The 23,376-nt window shown below is 43.6% G+C and overlaps 1 protein-coding gene across 1 annotated transcript in view; it reads right to left on the bottom strand.

Annotated features, from left to right (window-relative positions):
- The window catches only part of B3GALNT2 (beta-1,3-N-acetylgalactosaminyltransferase 2), a 48,678-nt gene extending 31,591 nt beyond the window's left edge, over positions 1–17,087 (bottom strand). The window contains exons 1-2 of the mRNA XM_039247160.1: positions 16,803–17,087; positions 5,969–6,116 (exon numbers count right to left, since the gene is read on the bottom strand). Coding sequence (XP_039103091.1) covers positions 5,969–6,116; positions 16,803–16,914 — 260 coding nt within the window. The 5' untranslated portion in view covers positions 16,915–17,087. The remainder of the gene's footprint in view (positions 1–5,968; positions 6,117–16,802) is intronic.
- Between the last annotated feature and the right edge of the window lie 6,289 nt (positions 17,088–23,376).

Genomic DNA, 23,376 nt, shown 5'->3' with positions numbered 1-23,376 from the left:
CACTTAGCTGAGATGTTTACCCCAATGTAACCACTGATTTGCTGCTAAATCAACAGACGCTTTTCAACCCTTCAACCTATGGTGCTGGTCTCTGAGCAGGGCTCTTTTCCCTCTGTGATATGGCCTGCTCGGTCCCCTCACTGGCTCTTCTTCCCCAGCTTGTCCATTAGGGGAGATATTAAAGGGGGGCTTTGCTCTTGTGTCTCTTCTCACACTTTTTGCTTGCTCTCCCTGGACACCATTTATTCTCAAGGCTTCAACTAGCTTAAGAATGATTTCTGAATTAACGTCTCTAGTTTGGACCCATCTTCTAAGCAAAAGATCCCTATATTCATTGGACATCTTCACCTAGATGGCCCACAGGTGACAGCTGTGTGCTGGGGCTTGAGCGCCTACTGGCTTGAGAGAGCTACCTGCTAAATTTTGGGGAATTCTGTGGGCTGGTTATTAAGACCGGCCTTTATTGGGGCACCTGGGTGGCTCAGTCGGTTAAGCATCCGACTTCGGCTCAGGTCATGATCTCACAGTTTGTGGGTTCGAGCCCCACGTTGGGCTCTGTGCTGAGAGCTAGCTCAGAGCCTGGAGCCTGCTTCAGATCCTGTGTCTCCTCTGTGTCTCTCTCTGACCCTCCCCTGCTCACGCTGTCTAATAAACAAAACAGTAAAAAAAAAAAAAAAAGACCAGCCTTATTAGATTACATAAACTTACAATTAAATACATTACATAAAAAACAAAGAAAACATTCCAGTTAATCATTTCTTAATTATTTCACTACTATCTATGCTTTTGAGGTTATTTTTTAAAATTTTTTTCAATGTTTATTTATTTTTGAGAGAAAGAGAGATAAAGCATGAGCAGAGGAAGAGTATAGAACAGAGGGAGACACAGAATCCAAAGCAGGCTCCTGGCTCTAAGCTGTCAGCACAGAGCGCAATGAGGGGCTTGAACTCACAAACCATGAGATAATGACCTAAGCCGAAGTCAGATGCTTAACCGACTGACACCCAGGCGCCCCAGGTTATTTTTATCTATTATATCCATGTGGTAGAATTATAATGGTGTGCTAATGCATACCTTCCCCAACTCATGTTCAGAGATGTTGCATTAGTTGGCTGAAAGTCATCACAGTGAGAATATTTACACTATGGAAGCTAGCAAACACTATAAATAAGGGTTTTATTTATTGTTTCGTTGACTTTAAGTGATGGGAAGGGAAAACAGTAAATGTTGGAGGAAAAATTAATGCAGATTAAACTTAAATATGGGCCATGTCTGCATAGATCAACGGAATAAGATAGAGAGCCCAGAACTAAACCCACAATTATATGGTCAATTAATCTATGACAAAAGAGGCAAGAACATCCAATGGGAAAAGACAGTCTCTTCAACAAATGGTGCTGGCAAAACTGGACAGCTACATACAAAAGAATGAACTGGACCACTCTCTTGTACCACACACAAAAATAAACTCAAAATGGATTAAAGACCTAAATGTGAAACCTGAAACCCTAAAACTCCTAGAAGCAAACAAGGGCAATAATTTCTCTGACACTGGCCACAGAAATACTTTTCTAGATCTGTCTCCTCAAGCAAAGGAAATAAAAGCAAAATTAAACTACTGGGACTACACCAAAATAAAAAGCTTCTGCACTGTGAAGGAAATAATCAATAAAACTAAAGGCAACCTACTAAATGGGAAAAGATATTTGTAAATGACATATCCAATAAGGGAATAGTATTCAGAATATATAAAGAACTTGTACAACTCAACACCAAAAAACTAATCCAATTAAAAATAGTCAGAAGACATGAATATTTTCCCAAAGAAGACATCCAGATGGCCAACAGATACATGAAAAGATGCTCAACATCACTCATGATCACAGAAATGCAAACCAAAACTACAATGAGATATCATGTCACACCTTGTCGGAATGGCCAGTACCAAAAGATAAGAAATAACAAGCACTGGTAAGCATGTGTAGAAAAGGAAGCCCTTGTGCACTGCTGGTGGGAATGCAAACTGGTGCAGCCACTGTGTGGAGGGTCCTCAAAGAATTAAAGACAGAATTACCATATGATCCAGTAATTCCACTATTGGCTATTTACCCAGAGAAAACCAAAACACTAATTTGAAAAGCTATGTGCATCCCTAGGTTTACTGCAGCATTGCTTACGGTAGTCAGTCCATGGAAACAACTCAGGTGCCCACTGCTAGATGCACGGATCAGGAAGAGGTATAGATATACAATGCAGTTATTACTGAGTCATAAAGAAGAATGAAGTCTTGCCATTTGCAAAAACATGGATGGATGTAGACAGTATAATGCTAAGTGAAATAAGTCAGAGAAAGACAAACCAGACTCTTAACTAGAGAGAACAAACTGGTGGTTACCAGAGGCAAGGTGGGGAGGAGCGATGGGTGAAATAGGTGAAGGACACACTTATTGTGGGGCGCCTGGGTGGCTCAGTTGGTTAAGCATCCGACTCCTAGTTTCAGCTCAGATCATGATCTCACAGTTTCTAAGTTTGAGTCCTGCATCGGGCTCTGTGCTGGTGATCCAGAGATCCTCTCTCTCTCCCCCTCTCTGCACCCCGTCTCAAAATAAGTAAACTTAAAATCTTTTTTTAATTTTTAATGTTTTATCTCTGAGAGAGAGGTAGCAGGAGCAGGGGAGGATGCTTAACCAACTGAGACACCAGGCGCCCCAAAATTTTTTTTAAAAAAGAGCACTTTTATCGTGAGTACTGAGTAATGTATGGAATTGTTGAATCACCCTATCATACACATGAAACTAATATAACATTGTATGTTAACTATATTTGAATTAAAAATAAGTACATAAAAATTAAAAACAGTGACACATCGGTAGACATTCTATTTGAATGGTACAAAAAAACTGAGGAAATACTCTTCCACTGTTCAAAACCTATTCAGCAAAGAAGCCGTGGACTCAATTGACTAAGAACATTTACATCAGAACTACACTCTTTTGTCAACTGCACACATAAGTCAGTTACAGATACAAAAGTCTAAAACAATGACAGTCTAATTCAATGAAAGGAGAATCTGCTGGCTGCACGAAATTTATCATAAAGAGTACCATATAAGTTATCATATGTCACATGTGTATACATCCTTTATATCAATGAAACTCATAGTAAACACAGACATATGCATAAACATACTTATTTTTCAGAAGGCCAGCTTGTCAACATTTCTTAGCACACCACTGCCAACAGCTGCCACAAACTCGACATTATCCACAGCTGAACTTCTCTCCCCAAGACACCTGCTCTTCTCATCTAGTATTTTTCATCTTGACTGATGATTTCATTACTAAGTTAATAGCTAGCAATCCTCCTCCTCCTGTCTACTGACGTCATTTTCTTCAAAGGTCATGCTTTAGTTCGGCCCCTCAGCCTGTCCCCACAGCTGTTCTGCATGACCAGGCCACTGCCTACCCCTTGGTTCGACACCCTTCCTCCTCTCTTTACCTCATCATCCCTGTCTCTCCGCCCCTCTTTCCTTCCTAGCACTTCATCCTTCACTTACCCGACCCCCTCCCCTACGTGCTCCACTTACATGGAGCTGTTTGGGGGTTCCCAAACACTCTGGGCTGTTTTCTATCTATTTATATGACAGCACATATAACATTTTATTACACTATTACAAACTTCCCCCATAAAGACCCAGGCTATACTGTCACTATCTTTATATTCTACCACAGACAGTACACTTCCTGAATAAAGAAGATACTTAGTAAACACTTCTGAAGTTGACAACTTATTTATTTTATTACAAAGGCTTGTAATTAAACAAGGTCCTGGAAATATATGTGGAGTCTGGCTCCTTCAGTGAAATGCAAGATTTGAAAGTAAGTCACAGCCATAGAAATGCAAGCACTTTCTTTTACTGATGACGAATTAAGGCAGAACACCATTCACAAACAATGAGGATTTAAAATAAGAGTACAGGGGCGCCTGGATGGTTCACTTGGTTGAGGCTCCGACTCTTCATTTCGTTCGGCTCAAGTCACGATCTCATGGTTCGTGAGTTCAAGCCCCACCTTGGGCTCCGTGTTAACAATGCAGAACCTGCTTGGGACTTCTCTCTTCCTGCCCCTCCCCAACTCACTGTCTCTCTCTCTCTCTCTCAAAATAAATAAGCTTAAAAAATAAATAAAAATAAAGTCATCATTATAAAAAAAATAAATCTAATTTCATATGCCTCTCCCAGTGGAACTTTCGTGGTCATGCTGGAGTGTTCCTTAAAAACCCATGAGAGGGGGGCACCTGGGTGGCTCAATCAGTTAAGCATCTGACTTTGGCTCGGGTTATGATCTTCTGGTTTGTGGGTTTGAGCCCCGCGTCGGGTGCTGTGCTGATAGCTCGGAGCCTGTTTCAGATTCAGTGTCTCCCTCTCTGTCTGACCCTCCCCCACTCATGCTCTGTCTCTGTCTCAAAAATAAATAAAGTAGTAAAAAAATTTAAAAAAAAAATACCCACGAGGGGGACTTACTCCCTCATTTATAACACAATCACCAGGATTTTTTTTGCCTTGTAGAGGGGTCATTATTTTCTGAGAAGTGAAAGACCTCGCAGGAAGTACAGGTTTCAGAGGAAGGTCTGAGGCCTTTCATTTGCTGGGTGATGGGTTCTATTATCATAGTGGGGGAGAGGGAGAGAGACAAACCACGAGAGACTCTTTAATACTGAGAACAAATTGAGGACTGATGGATGTGGGGGGGGGTGAGGGGGGAGACAGGCATGGAGGAGGGCACTTGTGGGGATGAGCACTGGGTGTTATATGGAAACCAACTTGACAATAAACTATTTGAAAAAAGAAGAAAGAAAGAAAGAGAGAGAGAGAGAGGGGGGAGGGGAGGGGAGGGGAGGAAAGGAAAGAAAAGAAAACATGAACGAAAAGAAACCAGGCTTGGAAAAGAATGAAAGCGGCTATGCATAAGGTAAGAAATCTATCGATGTTCACTACGGATGACAAGAAAATTCTGCAGTCCTACAGCTACTCAGCCATGAAAACGCCAGCTTCATGCAAGCCTGAGAGAGCCTTCCAGAACTGCCCATCACCTCAGGGTCCTCACATAACCAAAGGTTCAATCTCCCACATTTCTCTTCCACAAGCCCCTTGCAATGTAACCCTCAGAGGCTGATCTCACCTAGAAGACGAAGCCTTGGGCTCCTAACCAACAACTAAGCCATCTAATATCAATAGCAGATGTGCTACCAAAGGTCATCCCCGAAGGGTGGTCAGGAGAAACAGCGTGGCATACAACACACACACCGCAGACCACATGACTCAATACTACAGAGCAGGAAAAAATTAAGCGTGTCCTGTGAAGTTAGTGAAAAGCATATTTACACACAAACAGATCTAAGCAGAGGACTATTCTGGACTAGAGCCTTTTACAATTACTGTTCTAAAAAAAAAATTACTGTTCTAAAGTAAAGCAGAAACAAAGCAAAATAAAACAAACTAGGTATCTATAAATAGTACCTATGTTAACCACTGAATATAGTCTCCCCCAACTACCTTTTGGCTAAGAACCTTGGTTCAATTTCCTTTTGTGGGGGCACCTGGGTGACTCAGTGGGTGAAGCGTCCAACATCAGCTCAGGCCACGATCTTGTGGTTTGTAAGTTCGAGCCCCGTATTTGGCTCTGTGCTGACAGCTCTGAGCCCCCTTGGGATCCTCTGCCTCCCTCCTCCTCTCTCTGCCCCTCCTTGCCCATGTGCACACTTGCTCTGTCTCCCAAAAATAAATAAACATTAAAAAAAATTCCTTTTGTGAATCCCTCAGTTACATGGAGGGAAGGGAAAATGAAATGGCTGTTTCTTCTAGGGAGAAATGTCACAGTCCTAAATTAATATCTCTGACTGTCCCCAAAGAGGTTTTTCAGAACTCTTACTTAGTAACTCGGGCAAGGTGCCGATGAAGAACACCTACCGTTGACTTAATGATGGATGTTGTATTAGATGCTTCAGCCAGGTGCTTCTTATCACATTTCGAAGTTCATGGTTATTGCGAGCTGACAACACACCAACTACGACATCATAGTGACTAGATTTCCATGGAGGAAATAAGGCCAATTGATCTAGAAATAAGCAACAATGAATTAGAAATGTCCTGTCTCAATTACAAAGTTCACCATGTAACATAAAAATTTTATTACAGAAGAACGTATGTTTGTGTGTGTAGAAAAATAAAGAGGAATACAAAGAAGAAAATTGGTTTGTTTTTTTTTTAATGTTTATTTTTGAGAGAAAGAGAGACAGAGCATGAGCAGGGGAGGGGCAGAGAGAGAGGGAGACACAGAATCCGAAGCAGGCTCCAGACTCTGAGCTGTTGCCCTCAAACTGGGGAACCGTGAGATCATGACCTGAGCTGAAGTTGGGCACTTAACCAACTGAACCAACCAGGCGCCCCAAAGAAAAAATTTAAAAAGGACCCACAGACGTACCATCCAGATAACCACTCATAACATTTTTGGTGTAGTCTTTTTGTCTTCCACACATCTGGATGTATTATGCTCACATAAGTCCATAAATTCTTTAAAGCTAGGAAGATGTTCATGGTGAGAATTGCTTTGGAAAGGCATGAGAATCGGTTTGGAAAGGCGCCGTGGCATAAGCCATGTGAAAGTAGGCAGTAAGAGTCCGTTAGGCCACAGGCAGAATCCTGGCTCTTTTTTATGACCTACAAAACCTATTTAACTTCTTTCTTTTTTATTAGAGATTTTATTTTTTTAAGTAATCTCTATACTTAAATACTTAAATTTCTATACTCCCAACATGGGGCTCATGACCCTGACATCACAAGTTGCATGCTCCACTGAGCCAACCAGGCACCCTGAAAAGTTATTGAGCTTCTTGAGCCTCAGTTTCCTTCACTACAAAAGGGTGTAGTAATACTTCTCACAGAGGTGTTGTACAATTAAATGAGATAGGGGCACCTGGGTGGTTTAGTCGGTTAAGCATCCAACTTCGGCCCATGATCTCATGGTTTGTGAGTTTGAGCCCCATGTTGGGCTCTGTGCTGACAGCTAGTCAGAGCCTGGAGTCTGCTTCAGATTCTGTGTCTCCGCCTCTCTCTGCCCCTCCCCTGCTCATGCTCTGTCTCTGTATCTCAATAATAAATAAAAATGTTAACAAATTTTTTAAAAAATTAAATGAAATAATGTGTATAAAGGTCCTGGTCTGGTACCAAAATAGTAGGCACTCAACGGGGACTAAGAGCAAGAACCACAACAAAGGTGTGCTTTCAAAGGTGACAGCCTACGTTAACATCAGTTAATAACTTTGGGACATGAATGCAGGCAAGTATCAGAACACTTATTAACACCAATAAATTCTACAGCCAGCAAATCTTGTTATCACTTACTAAATATTCCAAAGAATGAAAGAGGAAGGCCGTATTTCCAGCAAGGCAAAAAACAGTCAAGTGACAAGTCATACGAAAGGCTCTTTTTTTTTTTTTTTTTTTTTTTACTGCCGTAAGGTCTAATGGGCAGGACCACATAAAAAGAAATTGTCCTTGGAAAGAAGACAGCTGGGAAAGATACTTTGTTTTTTGTCACCCGTTTCAAAGCTGGAGGGTTACAAGCTTATATATAGCTCTGATGAGGGATCCATTTCATCTCTTTCTCCAGTGGTGGGAACTGATCCAAAATTTCCCAAAAATAAATTATTGAAGGCCAGCGATCTTTACTACATTAAGTGCAATGTTTTTATATGCCATAGGACCTAGGTAGTTAGTCAAAAGGCAACAAAAACATGTTGCTGTTTTTTCAAAGGACCAATCAAAAATAATACAAAGAAAACGTGGGGGACAGAAAATAGGATACTTTAAGGATATTACATTGTAACAATTCTAGGAGTACAGGAATTTTTGTGTAGACACCTTATTTTCCACAATAGATATATGTTTCTTAAAAAAAAATTCAATCTAAATGGAATAGAGATATTTGTTATTTTGCCTACTGTGAATCCTGTACTAAAATGAATTCTTTTTAAAGGCAAGAATTTACCTTTAATGTAAATCCAAATCTTCTTAGCCTAAGCTTGCTTATAATAGACATTTATTGAACATCTATAATGTACTAAGTACTATATACAGAGTATCATTTAAGTTTATTCATTTTTTGAGAGAGAGAAGGAGGGAGGGGGGGCAGAGAGAGGGAGAAAGAGAATCCCAAGTAGGTTCTGTGCTGTCAGCGCTGAGCCCAACGCAGGGCCCAAAACCATGAACTGCGTGTGAGATTATAACCTGACCGAAATCAAGAGTCAGATGCTTAACTGAATGAGCCTCCCAGATGCCCCCAGACAAATATTTTAATGCTCACAACCCATGAGGTAGGTGGGGCTGGCTCCTTATTAAACAGATAAAGAAAGAGGCAAAGAGAATTCAGTAACCTCTGCTAAGTCAAAAAGCTAGTAAATCCTAGGCTAAGGTTTAATCCCAGGCAATTAAACTCCATTTTTTTTAAATTTTAAAATGTTTTTATTGATAGGGGGGGAGAGCGCGCGAGCACAAGTGCAGGAGGGGCAGAGAGAGAAGATACAGAATCCAAAGCAGGTTCCAGGCTCTGAGCTGTCAGCACAGAGCCTGACATGGGGCTTGAACTCAAGAACTGTGGGATCATGACCTGAGCCGAAGTTAGACACTTAACCAAGGCTCCCCTACTCCATTCTTTATCACTGTTCTATTAACAACACAGCTTGATGTAGCACATCTGATACTAAATTCTGATCTTTTATTGGCAACACCAGTTCAAGTGGTGAATTAGTGATAAGCAGATCACTGGAAATGCTGGTTAGTGCGTTCATTTTTTAAAATTCATGGCCCAGGAACATTCTTCCTCAGATACATGTAACTGTATGCTGAAAGTTGTATCCACTGCTGAACTAACTCTAAATGAGTCTGAATTCGGAGAACTGTTTAAATGCTTATGCAAATTTTTACCCCCTACTTTTTCACAGAGAAATACTGATAGTACATTTTAGTGACAGAAATGAGGTGAATTTCCTAACCAGACATATCGGACATTGATTCCACAACCAACAAGCTGCCTGGCATTAATAACAAGGTATTTAAATCCCTTCTGCCTCAGTTTCCTAACTAGAAAAAAACCGATACCAAAAACTCTTTGGAGAGTCTATTTTTCATCTGTTTCAAAATGTCTTCCGGAAAGATTACAAGCTATAGGAGAGTAAAATCACGTTTAGCCTAAATGCCTCACTTACCTGACATCATCAGAAAACAAGGTTGTTGCACAAAAGTAAAATCACAAAAGCACTAAAACAGCCCTTTAAAGGCCAAATATCACCACCTCATTTTTGGTAGATGATCAAATCCTAGAGAAATGGATTACACGAAACATAATTTCACCTGTTCTTGATGACAAAGTCTTCAAGAAAAACATCTCAAATCTATCCCTTTCTCATTAATTCTACCTTTGGCTTCAATTCAGAATCTTATCTTTCACTGGACCATGACAGGCGCTTCCAAATGGTGAGCACTGAGTACCATACGGAGGTGCTCAATTGCTGTACTGTAGACCCAAAACTAATATAACACTGCATCTATGTTAACTCTACTGAAATTAAAAAAAAAAAAAAAAAAAAAAAAAGACAGTTGGGAAATCTTGAACACTTGATATTGGAAAGCATCATTAATTTTCCTAATTGTGATGATGGTTTTGTAGTTATGCTTTTTAAAAGTCTATCTTTCCATAAATATACTAAGATATTTATGGAAAGCATAAGTTAATCTGTGATTTGCTTCCAAATAAAGCTGTGGGAAGAAGAGGCTACAAGTAGGTGTAGGAGTACATAATAATCGTTATAATCTTCTACTTCGGGGTATGTCTTAAACTTTTCATAATAAAAACTTAAAATACAAAGAAAGAAAACAAAAAACTCCAGGGCTGTCCCAACAGTTTATTCCTGGTTTCTTCATATCACGACCAGACAAGATTTTTCTAAAAATAAATAAGTAAATAATAAAGATAAAGAATAAAGGCATGTGAAAATCCCATGGCTTATGGTAGCAAACTACTTTTTGATCTCATCCCACCTCTCTCTGCTGCTTTGAATCCAGGTCTAAGCTGCTGGTGTTGAACTACTTCTGTTCACATGCATTTCTCCCTTCTTTGCAGAAGGGAAGTACATGGTAGATTGTGGCCCTTAAAAAAAACCTTCTACTTCCTGGGGCTCCTGGGTGGCTCGGTCGGTTAAGCATCTGACTTCGGCTCAGGTCATGATCTCAGTTTGTGGGTTTCAGCCCCGCGTCGGGCTCTGTGCTGACAGCTCAGAGCCTGGAGCCTGCTTCAGATTCTGTGTCTCCCCCTCTCTCTCTGCCCCTCCCCAACTCGTGCTCTCTCTCTCAAAAATCAATGAACATTAAAAAAATTTTTTTTAAACCTTCTACTCCCACATATATTGAAAAATAGTTTTCTAAAGACTCAACCAAAAAATCTGTTAGAAATAATAAACAAATTCAGTAAAGTTTCAGGATAGACCATCAATCTACAAAAATCAGCAGCAGTTCTATATACTAAAAATGAACTATCAAAGAAAAGAAATTAAGAAACCAATCCTATTGGGGCACCTGGGTGGCTCAGTCAGTTAAGTATCTGACTCAATTTCAGCTCACATCAGGCTATTTCAGGAGAAATAGCCACTAACACCACAGATATACAAAGGATTATAAGAACATGTTATGAAAAGGCATTTCCAACAAAGTAGACAACCTAGAAGAAACAGATAATTTCCTAGAACATATAACCTTCCAAAACTGAATCAGTAAGAAAAAGAAACTTTGAGCAGACCAATTACCAGCAATGAAATTGAATCAGTAACCAAAAAACCAACAAAGTCCAGGACCAGATGGCTTCACAGGTAAATTCTAACAAACCTTTCAAGTTAATATCTATTCTTCTCAAACTACTCTCCAAAACTGAAGAGGAAAGAAAGTTTTCAAATTTATTCTCCAAGGCCAGCATTACTCTGATACCCAAACCAGATAAAATCACTACAAAAAAAGAAAACTACAGGCCAATGTCTCTGATGAACACAGATGCAAAAAATCTCAACAAAATATCAGCAAACTAACAATACAACAGAAAAATATCTTTCACCACAACCAAGTGGGATTTATTCCAAGGATGCAAGAGTGGTTCAGTGTTTGCAAATCAAATCAGCATGACTAAAGGACAGATGCGCCCCTACATTTATTGCTGCATTATTTACGGTAGCCAGATATGGAAGCAGCCCAAGTGTCCATCCACAGATGAATGGATAAAGATGTGATATATATACACAATGGAACGTTACTCTGCCATAAAGGAGGAGTTCTTACCATGTGTGACAGCATGGATGGACCAAGAGGCTAAGTGAAATAAGTCTGAGAAAGATGAATGCCGTATGATTTCATTCATGTTTGGAATTTAAGAAACAAAACAAATGATGAAATAAATAAAAAAGAGGCAAATGAAAAAGAAGACTCTTTTTTTTTTAAGTGTGTATTTTTGAGAGAGAGAGAGAGAATGCGAGTGGAGAAGGGGAAGAAACAGAAGGGGACAGAGGATTCGAAGTGGGCTCTGCACTGACAGCAGAGAGCCCGATGTGGGGCTCGAATTCATGAACCATGAAACCATGACCTGAGCTGAAGTTGGGTGCTCAACCACCTGAGCCACCCAGGTGCCCCAAAGCACACTCTTAAATACAGAGAACAGACTGGTGGTTGCCAGAGGGAGGTGGGTGGAGTCATAGGTGAAAAAAACCAAAAAACAAAAAACTGGAAGTATTATGCTCCCTGATTTCAAACTATATTGTAAAGACACAGTAACCAGAACAGTGTGGTTTGGGCATAAAAACTGACACACAGATCAATGGAATAGAGCCCAGAAATAAATCCACAATTATATGGTCAATTAATCTACGACAAAGGAGGCAAGAATATACAATGGGGAAAGGACAGTCTCTTTCATAGATGGTGGCTGGAAAACTGGACAGCCACAAAAGAATGACAGGGGACCATACTTTATACTATGCACTGTAAGTATGTGCATTCAAAAACTGTAATACAGATCATTTTTCCTGTTTTCTTTTAAAAAAGAATTTCAATTTTTTCTACAAAGAACTTGGTTTGCTTTTATAAGACAAAATTTGAAATCATAAGGTCATCATTGAATTTGAACAGAAGATCTACAGGTGACAAATTCATGAATACTCTCCCAGTTTTATTCTCTTGATTCATTCCTTCTAATTACTAAGCACCTCTCTTATGTTCACTGTTCTAGGTGGTAGATATACAGCAATAAACAAATCTTCGTGTCAGGAATCATTCAAACCCCACAGTCTCCCTGAGGACGACATTTCTCTTCTCTAATACGTGAGGGTCTGCAATCTGCTAGGCTCTGCATTTGGAGTGGACATCTAAACGTTTATTCAAGACCAAGAGAGGTTGGGGGTGCCTGGGTGGCTCAGTCGGTTAAGCGCCCGACTTCGGCTCAGGTGGTGATCTCGGGGTCCATGGGTTGGAGCCCCACATCGGGCTCTGTGCTGACAGCCCAGAGCCTGGAGCCTGTCTTCAGATTCTGTGTCTCCCTCTCTCTCTGTCCCTTCCCAGCTCGTGCTCTGTGTCTCTGTCTCAAAAATAAATAAACGTTAAAAAAAAATTAAAAAAAAAAAAAAAGACCAAGAGAGGTTGACTTCAAAACTGTTTAAAGTAGGCCCAAGGATATTTTAATGTGTTTTTTTTTTTAATGTTCCTTTACTTTTGAGAGAGAGAGCTCGCACAAGAGGGGAGGGTCAGAGAGAGAGGGAGACACAGAATCTGAAGCAGGCTCCAGGTTCTGAGCTGTCAGCACAGAGCCCAACACGGGGCTTGAACGCATGAACCGAACTGTGAGATCATGACCTGAGCCGAAGTCGGACGCTCAACCCAGTGAGCTACCCAGGTGCCCCTAGGCCCAAGGATTCTTAAACCTCAAACCAAAATTTCCGTTCTCACATGTACGCTCTCAGACGAATCAATCACAAATGAGCAGAAATCTTGAAAATGAGGGAAACATAGAAATTCACCACAGATCTACTGATGAAGATAATCAGCGTGCTCTCGCCAATTGCAGAAACCTCCCCAAGCAGCTCACTAGCCCAGGAACCAGCCCCCACTATCCTACTCCTCTTGTCTAAAATTCATGCAGTGTTTACTATGAATCAGGCGCTTTTCTGGGTCTTTTACTAACTGAATCTTCACAATACCCCTATGAGATCATCATTTTATAAATAAGGACACTGAAGCATGGAGACGAGATTAACATACAGGGATAATTTTGGATGAACCAGCACCAGGCAAAACTGCAAAGCAAGCGCACTTTGTCTTTGGCCTTCTACTTGCTCCATGTCTGTTTCAGTTCCAGAGACTGTGAGGACCTCCGAGCTGGGACCGCGCATCCAGCGCCTGACCCAGCACTCTATGTTCAAGCAACTATTGAACATTTATGCTTTCCTTTCCCTTTGGTTTCTTTCTCTCCAAACACCCCAGAAAGAGGAGCCTTCTTTGTCTCATCATTTCTCTAAATTTGCTGTTAAATAATTCCTGCTAAGGCATTACCCCAAATGAATTATGTTCTATTAGACATGCCTTGTATCCATAGGCTTCCAGTTTCCTCATTTCATCAGAGACCTTCTTCTCTTCAATGGTTGGTGACTGTATTTCAGCTGTTTAACATGAGCCACTATGTTAAAAAAGTACTAGGTACTAATAGGACTTCCACACTGCATTCAGGTCCCTGCCTCAACTAAGAGGTGTCCCCTGACCTCTCTATTTAAAAAAGTAGCACACCATTCTCTAGCCTCTTAGACCACTTTATTTTTATCACTCCATTCATCCATATCCTTGAGGATATTTACTAATTATTTTCTATGTTCTATCTTGCCTTCTAACTTGTAAACCGCATGACAGCAGGGCCTTGATCTGGATTACTGTTGTCATGCTACACTAAAACAGGGGCGGGCCGGAGTAGGCTCTCATATATTTGCTCAATCAACTATAAATCATATTGTCTTTTTTAATATTCAGGCAAGGTAACTCTCCCTTTAAAAAAAAAAAAATACTGCCACGGGTCACCTGGGTGGCTCGGTCCGTTGAGTTGGCTGAGCGGCTGACGCTGGCTCAGGTTATGATCTCATGCGTCAGGACTTCCAGCCCCACACTGGGCTCCCAGCTGTCAACACAGAGCCTGCTTCAGATCCTCGGTCTTCCCCTCACTCTGCGCCGCCACCCCCCCCCCCCCCCGTCCCCACGCTCGCTTTCTCTCAAAAACAAACAAACATTTGGGGCGCCTGGATGGCTCAGCTGGTTAAGCAACCGGCTTAGGCTCAGGTCATGATCTTGCGGTTGGTGGGTTCGAGCCCCGCGTCGAGCTCTGTGCTGACAGCTAGCTCAGAGCCTGGAGCCTGTTTCGGATTCTGTGTCTCCCTCTCTCGGACCCTCCCCTGCTTGCACTGTCTCTCTCAGAAATAAATAAAACATTTAAAAAAATACTTCCTAAAGAAATACCACCACAATTTAATGAGGCTGAAGACAAAGAGGCAGAAGAGAACACAAACAAATCTTAAAACATTAATTCGATGGAAGAAACCTTAACAAAATCTTGGGTTTTCTCTCTCACTTCAGGCTGAAGGTATAGGTGCTGAAATGTAAACATGTGCAAATGTTTTAGTTTGAGCCTGGTGGTTAACACAACAAAAAGAGCCGCAGGAAATTTTGGCAATTTTGGCAATCGACAGGCTTCTGCTGTTTTTAGTTTTGAAAAGCACAAGTTAGGAGTCTGTCAGGTTTCATTTAGATTAAAACACCTAATTTATCATCTAACCAGATGCACAATATCCATCTAAAGTCAAAGTTAATTTATGTTAACTAGTATTGACTTCTTCATCTAGCTGAGTCTAACTTCACCGCAGATAATTACATCATCCAAACACTATGGGGACAGGAAAAAACTTCGCTAAACTAAGAAATTGCCAGGCTGGCTTACTAAGTTTAAAGCTTGACGGGGTGCCTGGGTGGCTCAGTCAGTTAAGCATGGGACTCCTGATTTCAGCTCAGGTCATGATCTCAGTTTGTGGGTTTGAGCCCTATGTGATGACGGTGTGGAGCCTGCTTGGGAGTCTCCCTCTCTTTGTCTCTTTCTGCCACTCCCCTGCTTGCATGTTCTCTCTCTCAAAATAAAAAATTAACTTAAAAAAAAAAAAAGCTTGAAAGCAGACTTCTTGCTTGTTTCTTCAACCCCAAAAGACTGTTAAGGGCATAAATACCCCAAGAATGTTCTGCAAGTAAATCCTAGTAGTGCTCACTCATCATACAAAAAAGGAAAGACTTGTATAACACAAACCTAACAGATGTAAGAAAGTATTTTATATCTATGGCACTCTTTCCTCAAATCGGCTTTAAAAAAACTAAAAAAACAAACAAACCAAAAAACCCCAAACCCCAACCTGTTAACAGGTTAAATGCCCTGTAACAACTTTATTTTTCTTAAAGAATTTAAACAGTATTTTAATGCTATTCAAGTCACACAAATAGCCTTTTCAAAGAGCTTGTGGCTTGTCTAATAGGAAAAGATTCTAAGAGACTGTTACCAGAAAAAAGAACTCCAATTCCAACAACCAGATTGCTTTGAGGGCTGCCCAATTACTGTCGATGCTTTCTCCTCAAAAGTTAAGGCCCATCTCAGAACTGCAAATACTCATTTCTAATTCTTTAAACTTTTGGATAAGGAAACAGCTGTTTTGGGGGGGCGGGGGGGGGAGAAGTGGTAAGAAAAAAAAAAACTCCCCAAGTAGTGAGAACACAAAATAACTATTACCTCATTTTAAAAACAGCCTTCTAGGTTTCTTTATATGTCCTAAGGCAAGCCCTTAAAAAGGAAGATAAAAAGGGAAACCCATTAACAAAAAACGGTGGTAGAACCCATCAACAAAAAAAAAGTCCACTGGGTCCTTACTACGGACAAAGCATTCGACTGGGCTGTGAAATGACCAAGAACAAAGATTTCACTCCCACGAGAGAGAAGTTTTAGAACAAGTGGATGTCGTTAGGGAATTTTCTATTTTCACGTACACTTCATTGGTAGGCTCTGCGAGCCAAACTCCGAACAATTCCTCTCGCAGCCATGCCCTACTTCACGTCCAGATTTGTTGAACCGACTTACATCACAGTTTTCAAAGAAAACAACATGCACTATACTCTTAAGGCAAAGTTACCGTTAAAAGCAAAACCCAGCCTTTTGAGACACGCACAGGCATCGCCCAGGACACTAAGATCTCCAAGCCTTGACCGAGTAAGTCCAACCGCTTAGGGAGGAAGCAGGCGGCGCGGCCCCCGAGCCCGGGCGCACGCAGCAGCCGCCCGCGGCTGAAGGACACAAGGTTTTGCTCTGAGGGCCGGCAGGCAGGCGCCGGACAGCTCCGACCAGGCCTGGGGGACAGACGAAGGACTCGCGGTGGCGGACGCCGGTCCCGTGCCCATAAAGGAAAGCGGGAGGTGAGGAGCCGCGGGGACACGCACTGAGAAACGCGCCCTCAAGTCTGCCGGATTTAACGCCCCGAAATGAAAAGGACCATATGTCTCGTCCGGGTACGGTCGCGTTCGGCCCGTCCCCCCCACCCTGCGGGACTCCCGGCGGAGCTCCGCGGAGGAAGCCGCTCGGGGGGCTCGGAGTCGGCCTCCCGCCCCTCACGGCCGCTTGGCCCGCGGCGCCCCAGGACCTCACCTGCGGGGCCGGCCCCGGAGGCGCGGGCGGGCGGCGGGGAGCGCAGCCGCAGCCAGAGGTGCAGCGCGGCCCCGAGCACACAAGGGCACAGCAGCACCAGCCAGTTTCGCATTGGCCGCCCCCGCCGGCTCCACCTCGCGCCCCCGCCGCGCGCCGGGCTCTCCCGCGTCCCGGCGGAGAGGGAGGGGACCTGCGAAGAGAAAGGCCGAGGGGCGGCGGCAGACGCACGCGCGACCACTCCGGGCACGCCTGCCCTCGCGCCCGCCGCTGTCCAGACTCCTGACGCCTCCCGGCCCCGCGCCTCAGGTTCCTCCAACAGCGGGCGGCGCCGGCTCCGCTGCCCAGGCCCCGCCCCCTCCGCTGGGCCTACACCCCCCCCCCCGGCCCGCCCACCTTTCCTCTTACTCGCCCCGCCCCCTTCTCTCGTGTCCCCTCCAGCGCCCGGAGGCCAGTCGGGAGCTGAAGTCCCGCTCTGGGCCCAGGCAAGGGGCGCATCCCAGTAATCCCGAGGCTTGGAAACCACATTTCCCATAACTGCCTGCACTTGCTTCCGTCACTCGGCGGTCGGGGAGGCGAAGCGCGAAGCCCCACATGGAGCATGCGCATCCCTTCTCACCGCCTACTGCCCCCCGACGGCCGAGGGGAGGCGGTGCAGGTCGCCCAGGTGCTCGGGGGCCGCCTGGACCCGGAGAGGGAAACGCTGTCGAGGCGAAGGCTCCCAGCTGCTTCGGATTTAAAGATCTGCGTGAGGCTGGTTTTAGACCACGCAGAGCTCCGTTGTGCGAATGCTGGCCTTCTCTGGGAGGTGGGATCCTGCTGACGTCTCCTGGGCCCGAGAGCGGGCCGGGGCGTGTGTCTTCAGCGGTGAATCATCCATCAATTAGTTCTGGTGCACCGTGTACCCGGCTCCTTGCCCAGCCCTGTCCTCTGGGAGTTCAGGTTGGGGACACACCCAGGGGTCCAGCTGTAGAGTAGGACAGCGGCGATCCAGTCGGGGGTGAAATTCCACGTGCCCCCGATTCAGATCGGGGAGTGCACTGGGCGTGGGGGCACCTCCCCCAGGACAGAGCCGTGACGCGGGTCCCGTGGGAAGGATGTGAGCAGCCCTCCTCGGAGACCCGGCCCAGCCCGGCGTCTTGCAGCGCGGCCCCGGGACAGAACCCCCCAGGGCCCCCATGGGCCAGACGCACGAGGGCCCGGGTTGAGGCCGTGGGTGCAGTCGGGCGCTCAGGCTAAAAAGTGGAGGGAAGGATGAAAAGGAATGCCTGCCGTTGGGGGGGGCGGGGGGCGGTTCGTTTTGTTTTTAATTTCCGCAAGTTGTGAGTAAAGTCTTGGTTGAAAGCCATAGAAAATCCATTTCAAACAAGCTTAAGGGGAAAGAAGCTAAGATGTCTCAGGCACTAGCAGTATCATACTTTTGTTGAGTGGCAATTTAATCTCAGCAAAACAACCTATTAAAATCACATTTTAAAAAGTTTTTTTAATGTTTTATTTATTTCTGAGAGAGAGAGAGAGAGACAGCATGAACAGAGGAGGGTCAGAGAGAGAGGGAGACACAGAATCTGAAACAGGCTCCAGGCTCTGAGCTAGCTGTGAACATAGAGCCTGATGCGGGGCTCGAACCCACAAACCGTGAGATCATGACCTGAGCCTAAGTCGGATGCTCAACCCACTGACCCACCCAGGGGCCCCTAAAATCACATTTTTTAAAAAGTAGGCTCCACACCCAAAGTGGGGGCTTGAACTCAAGACCTTGAGATTAAGGGTCACATGCTCTACCAACTGAGTCAGCCAGGCGCTCCTAAAATTACTTTTCAGTTGAATGTTTTGTAATGTTGTCTGTACTCTATTTAATTTTAAAATCTCTTTTGGTTTAATAGTTGTATAGAAGCTCTATGTTTGTACTTAAAAAAATAAAAACAATTTAATGTGCTGTGTGAATTGTTTTTCCCTGTAAAGGGATTTGTATATGTTTTAATTATCTATTGCTACGTAACAAATTATTCCAAAACTTTTATTTTTTTTAATGTTTATTTATTTTGAGAGAGAGCACATGCAAGCAGGGGAGGGCCAGAGAGAGGTGGGGGAGAGAGAATCCCAAGCAGGCTCTACACTGCCAGCGCAGAGCCACACAGGGCTTGATCCCACAACCGGTGAGATTAGGATCTGAGCTGAAACCAAAAGTTGAACTCTTAACCAACAAGACACGAGGCACCCTGCTCCAAAACTTTAAAACAGTAATTATTATCTCTTACAATTTCTGTGAGTCAGGAATTTGGGGGCTAAGTTCTGGTTCAGGGTCTCCCATAAAGTTGCTGGGGCTGTGGTCATCTGAAGGCTTGAGGTGCTGGAGAATCGACTTCCTACGTGGTTTACTTCCATGGTTGGCAAAGCGGTTCTGCCTTTTGGCCCAAGTTCCTCTCTGAGTGGACTTCTCCCACAAGATGCTTTAATGTCCCCACACCATAATGGCTTGCTTCCCCAGGAGTTGTAGATCCAAGAGACCAGTGCAGATGGTTACAAAGACCACCCTGATTCACTGAGGTGGGGGGGGCGGGGGAGGGGAGGACCAGAGAAGGATGTGAGTACCAGGAAGCAAGGATCATTGTGGGTCATGTTAGAGATTGACTACCCCAGTGTATTATGGGAATTGGAGAAACATTGTCTCTAAGCAGTTTGGGGAGTCAATAGGGGCCCCTACATACTCACCATGGCCCCTAAATACTCCCAAGACAAGAAAGCACAATATTTTCTTCTTTTGGGAAACAATTAGCAGGCTGTGATCTTTGTGGCTCTTGGACAAATGTCACCAAGATCTGTGTGCCCCTTTCCCAGAATGTCTACAGGCAGCACTAAGGAAGGAGGGTGTGTAGTGTGTACAAACTTCTCGTTAGAAATTCTTTGTTTAGAAACTATGCCAACCTACTCTGCATTTTTAAAAAGATTTTATTTTTAAGTAATCTCTATACCCAATATGGGGCTCAAATTCACAACCCCAAGATCAAGAGTCACATGCTCCACTGACTGAACCAGCCAGGTGCCTCTGCTCGCTACATTTTACTGAAAGAAATAGTTAACAATTGGTTGTTACTAGGGGTGTCCAGCTTTTCATCTTTAGAAAGGGTAGTAGAAGCGCACACTGATTTACATAAAATTCACATACAATTCACCCTGTCGGCAGAATCCACAACTTCTGGGGTGGTGAATGGCAGGTAGGGTATAGAGCATGCGGGTGAGACCACCCCAGTATCCAGGCACAGCCCCGTGGACTGACCTCAGTGCTTTGCCAGGGGGTACCCTACCTCTGGGTACCTGCAGGCAAGTTGTGAGGGGCCCCAGGGCAGCAAATTTTTGAAAAGAAAGATGGGGCACCTGGGTGGCTGAGCCAGTTAAGCATCTGACCTCAGCTCAGGACATGATCTCCCAGCTGATGAGTTCAAGCCCCATGTCCAGCTTTGTGCTGTCAGCTCAGAGCCTGGAGCCTGGTTCAGATTCTGTGTGTCCCTCTCTCTGCCACTCCCTGGCTCACAGTCTGTCTGTCTGTCTGTCTGTCTGTCTCTCTCTCTCTCTCAAAAATAAACATTTAAGAAGGAGGAGGAGGAAGAGAGAGAAAGAAAGAAAAAGAAAAGAAAAGAAAGAAAAGAAAGAAAGGTGGGTAGTAAAAGGCTTCTGCTGATATCCTAACATTTTAATTTTGTGGTTAAAGAATTGTAATGAGTTAACCCCAAAAGAGAAATAATCTCTCATTTAGGCAGATCTATTTAGTCGACAAATCTTTAACTATTATGTGCCAGGCACTTTGGTAGGTACTTTGATAAATCGATGAACAAAACAAAGATCCCTGTCTGGTGGTGGGGGCGGGGCCGACTGTAGACTACAGATCAAATACAGGAATACATTTTAGCAGCATGTAGATGATGATAAGTGTTACAGAAAATAGGAAAAGTGGAGGAGGGTAAGGAAGGCGGGAATGCAGCGCTGGGGCAGACTGCGGCCTTAAATAGCATTTAAACAACTGTTCACAAAGTTACAGTGAGCGCTAAAAGGAGGGATACAACCATCCTAACACAGGGCGCTAATTAAGATGTTGTTCCTTCAATTGGGGCGCCTGGGTGGCTCAGTCGGTTAAGCGTCTGACTTCGGCTCAGGTCATGATCTCACGGTTCGTGGGTTCGAGCCCCGCATCGGGCTCTGTGCTGACAGCCAGCTCACAGCCTGGAGCCTGCTTCAGATTCTGTGTCTCCCTCTCTCTCTGACCCTCCCCTGCTCACGCTGTCTCTCTCTCTCAGAAATAAACATTAAAAAAAAATTTTTTTTTTAAAAAGATGTTGTTCCTTCAATTACTAAAATGCTTTGACCCACAGGGGGAACCTCACTGAGAAGCCTGTACCAGAGCTTTTGGTAACTTTTTAGCACACAGTTACTCCCCACAGTGAGAGCTGCTCTATCACCTGTTCCATAGGACCAGTGACCCTTGCACTTGCTTGGTGTCTACTGTCCCCTAATAAACTCAAGACTAAGGTAGGTAAAGATCAGAAGAGAGACAATGTGCAGAATGGAAAGAATAATTTTTTTTTTTTTCAAAACCGGATGATGTAAAAAGCCTGTGTGTGAGTGAAGGTACTCCTAGTTTAAGATGTGAAGGGGTAAGTGGAGAATTAGGATTAGGGTGAACTGGTTGATTGGTCACCCATGTTGCATTTCAGTGTAACCAGAGAAAGGGATCACAGGGTTGTGTCCGCACAAAGCAGGAGGTATCTGACCAAGCCCAGGGTGTCCCAGGGAAGGTCATCCCTTGAAAACACAGGGCTGGAACTTGAAATCAAACAGGCCTGTTAGGAAGGCCGGAGGACGAGAATGGCATCTGAGAACACTTTAGTCAAAATTAAATAAGTAATTAAAACAAATACCCCCTAGATAGTGATGACATCGTGATCAGGAAAATGCAAGCAATTTGGCCTGACCCTAAGAGAGTTAGGACTGGAAATGGGGAGAAGGCGATCAGGAAACAGGCCAGATCGTCATCATGTGCTATGCTAAGGAATTTGGATTTTATCTGGAAGACTTGAGGAATGATTTTTTTTTTCTGACTACAAAAGTAATACATGATGATAAAAAGGAATTTGGAAAGTATAGAAAAACATAAAGAAGAAACAAAATCAGAGGCGCCTGAGTAGCTCAGTCTGTCGAGTGTCCAACTTTGGCTCAGGTCATGATCTCACAGTTCATGAGTTCAAGTCCCGTGTCAGGTTCTGTGCTGACAGCTTGGACCTGAAGCCTGCTTCAGATTCTGTGTCTCCCTCTCCCTCTGCCCCTCCCCCATTCACACTCTGTCTCTCAAAAATGAATCAACGCTAAAAAAATTTTTTTTAAAATGAAACCATATAAAAAAATAAATACTTTCTTTTTGGCATTTTCATCAAAAAGATGCATTTTCATTAAAAAGGTGTGATGTAAGGATCTTCTAAATGGATTTACTTATTTATCCAGATAGCCAACTATTGTCCCTGTTACTTTATTAAGTTATCTTAGTTATGTTAATATTTTTACACATAACAGTATTTGGTTTTGAGCCACATTTTTGCATTAATCTGTCTTTATATCAGCACCATAATATTTTACTTATTGTAGGGTCATAATATTTTGTAATCCAGAGGGCAATTCTCCCCCCACCTGATACTCTTATTTCTCACTAATATATTATTTCAGATGAAATTTATAGTCATTTTTATAGTTATTACCCTTCTCCCTGAACATTATGTTTAATTACAAAACTAACGCATGCTTATCATAATACATGCAAGTAATACTAGTGTAAACAAAAACAGAATGGGGGACCATGGGTGGCTCAGTCAGTTAAGCCTCTGACTCTGGATTTCCACTCAGGTCATGATCTCATAGTCTGTGAGTTCGAGCCCCACATCAGGCTCCACAGTGGCAGTGTGGAGCCTGCTTGGGATTCTCTCTCTCTAAGTTAAAAATTAAACTTAAAAAAATAGAATGTTAGACTCCTCCTTTGGCCCACCCAATCATTGTATCCAGAATCCCATTTTTGGTATAGAAAGAGAGGATCAGCTTCCCTTTTAATCCTCAAGAATGCAATCTGTGCCCTTAACCTGCATCACTCCAGAAATTCTAGTCCCTTCCCTAAATATCTATGCGTGTCCCAAGAGTGTTTGCATCTGCACAAGTTCATCATTACTGCCATTGGCTGCCTCTTGTTCCCGACGCGGCTCTAACTTCCTCCCTCAGCCACTTCAGCCCATAACGAGGCCACAACACCAGCACCTTTTGCTTTCACCCCAACCATGGACATAATACTTCCCTTTGTCACCCAGATCATAGCTCAGACATGGCTGTCATAACACACTCTATCAAGGGAATTTAAACCAAGAATGGGGGCGCCTGGGTGGCTCAGTCGGTTGGGTGACCATCAGCGTAGGTCATGATCTCACGGTTTGTGGGTTGGGGCTCCAGGTCGGGCTCTGTGCTGACAGCTCGGAGCCTGGAGCCTGCTTGGGATTCTGTCTCTCTCTCTCTCTCTCTGCTCCTCCCCAGCTTGTGCTCTCCTTCA

The sequence above is a fragment of the Hyaena hyaena genome, unplaced genomic scaffold, assembly GCF_003009895.1.
Source record: "Hyaena hyaena isolate Hyena2069 unplaced genomic scaffold, ASM300989v1 scaffold_288, whole genome shotgun sequence".
Lineage (NCBI taxonomy): Eukaryota > Metazoa > Chordata > Mammalia > Carnivora > Hyaenidae > Hyaena > Hyaena hyaena.
Note: the sequence above shows the minus strand (reverse complement) of the source record. Positions and strands in the feature narration are given on the sequence as shown.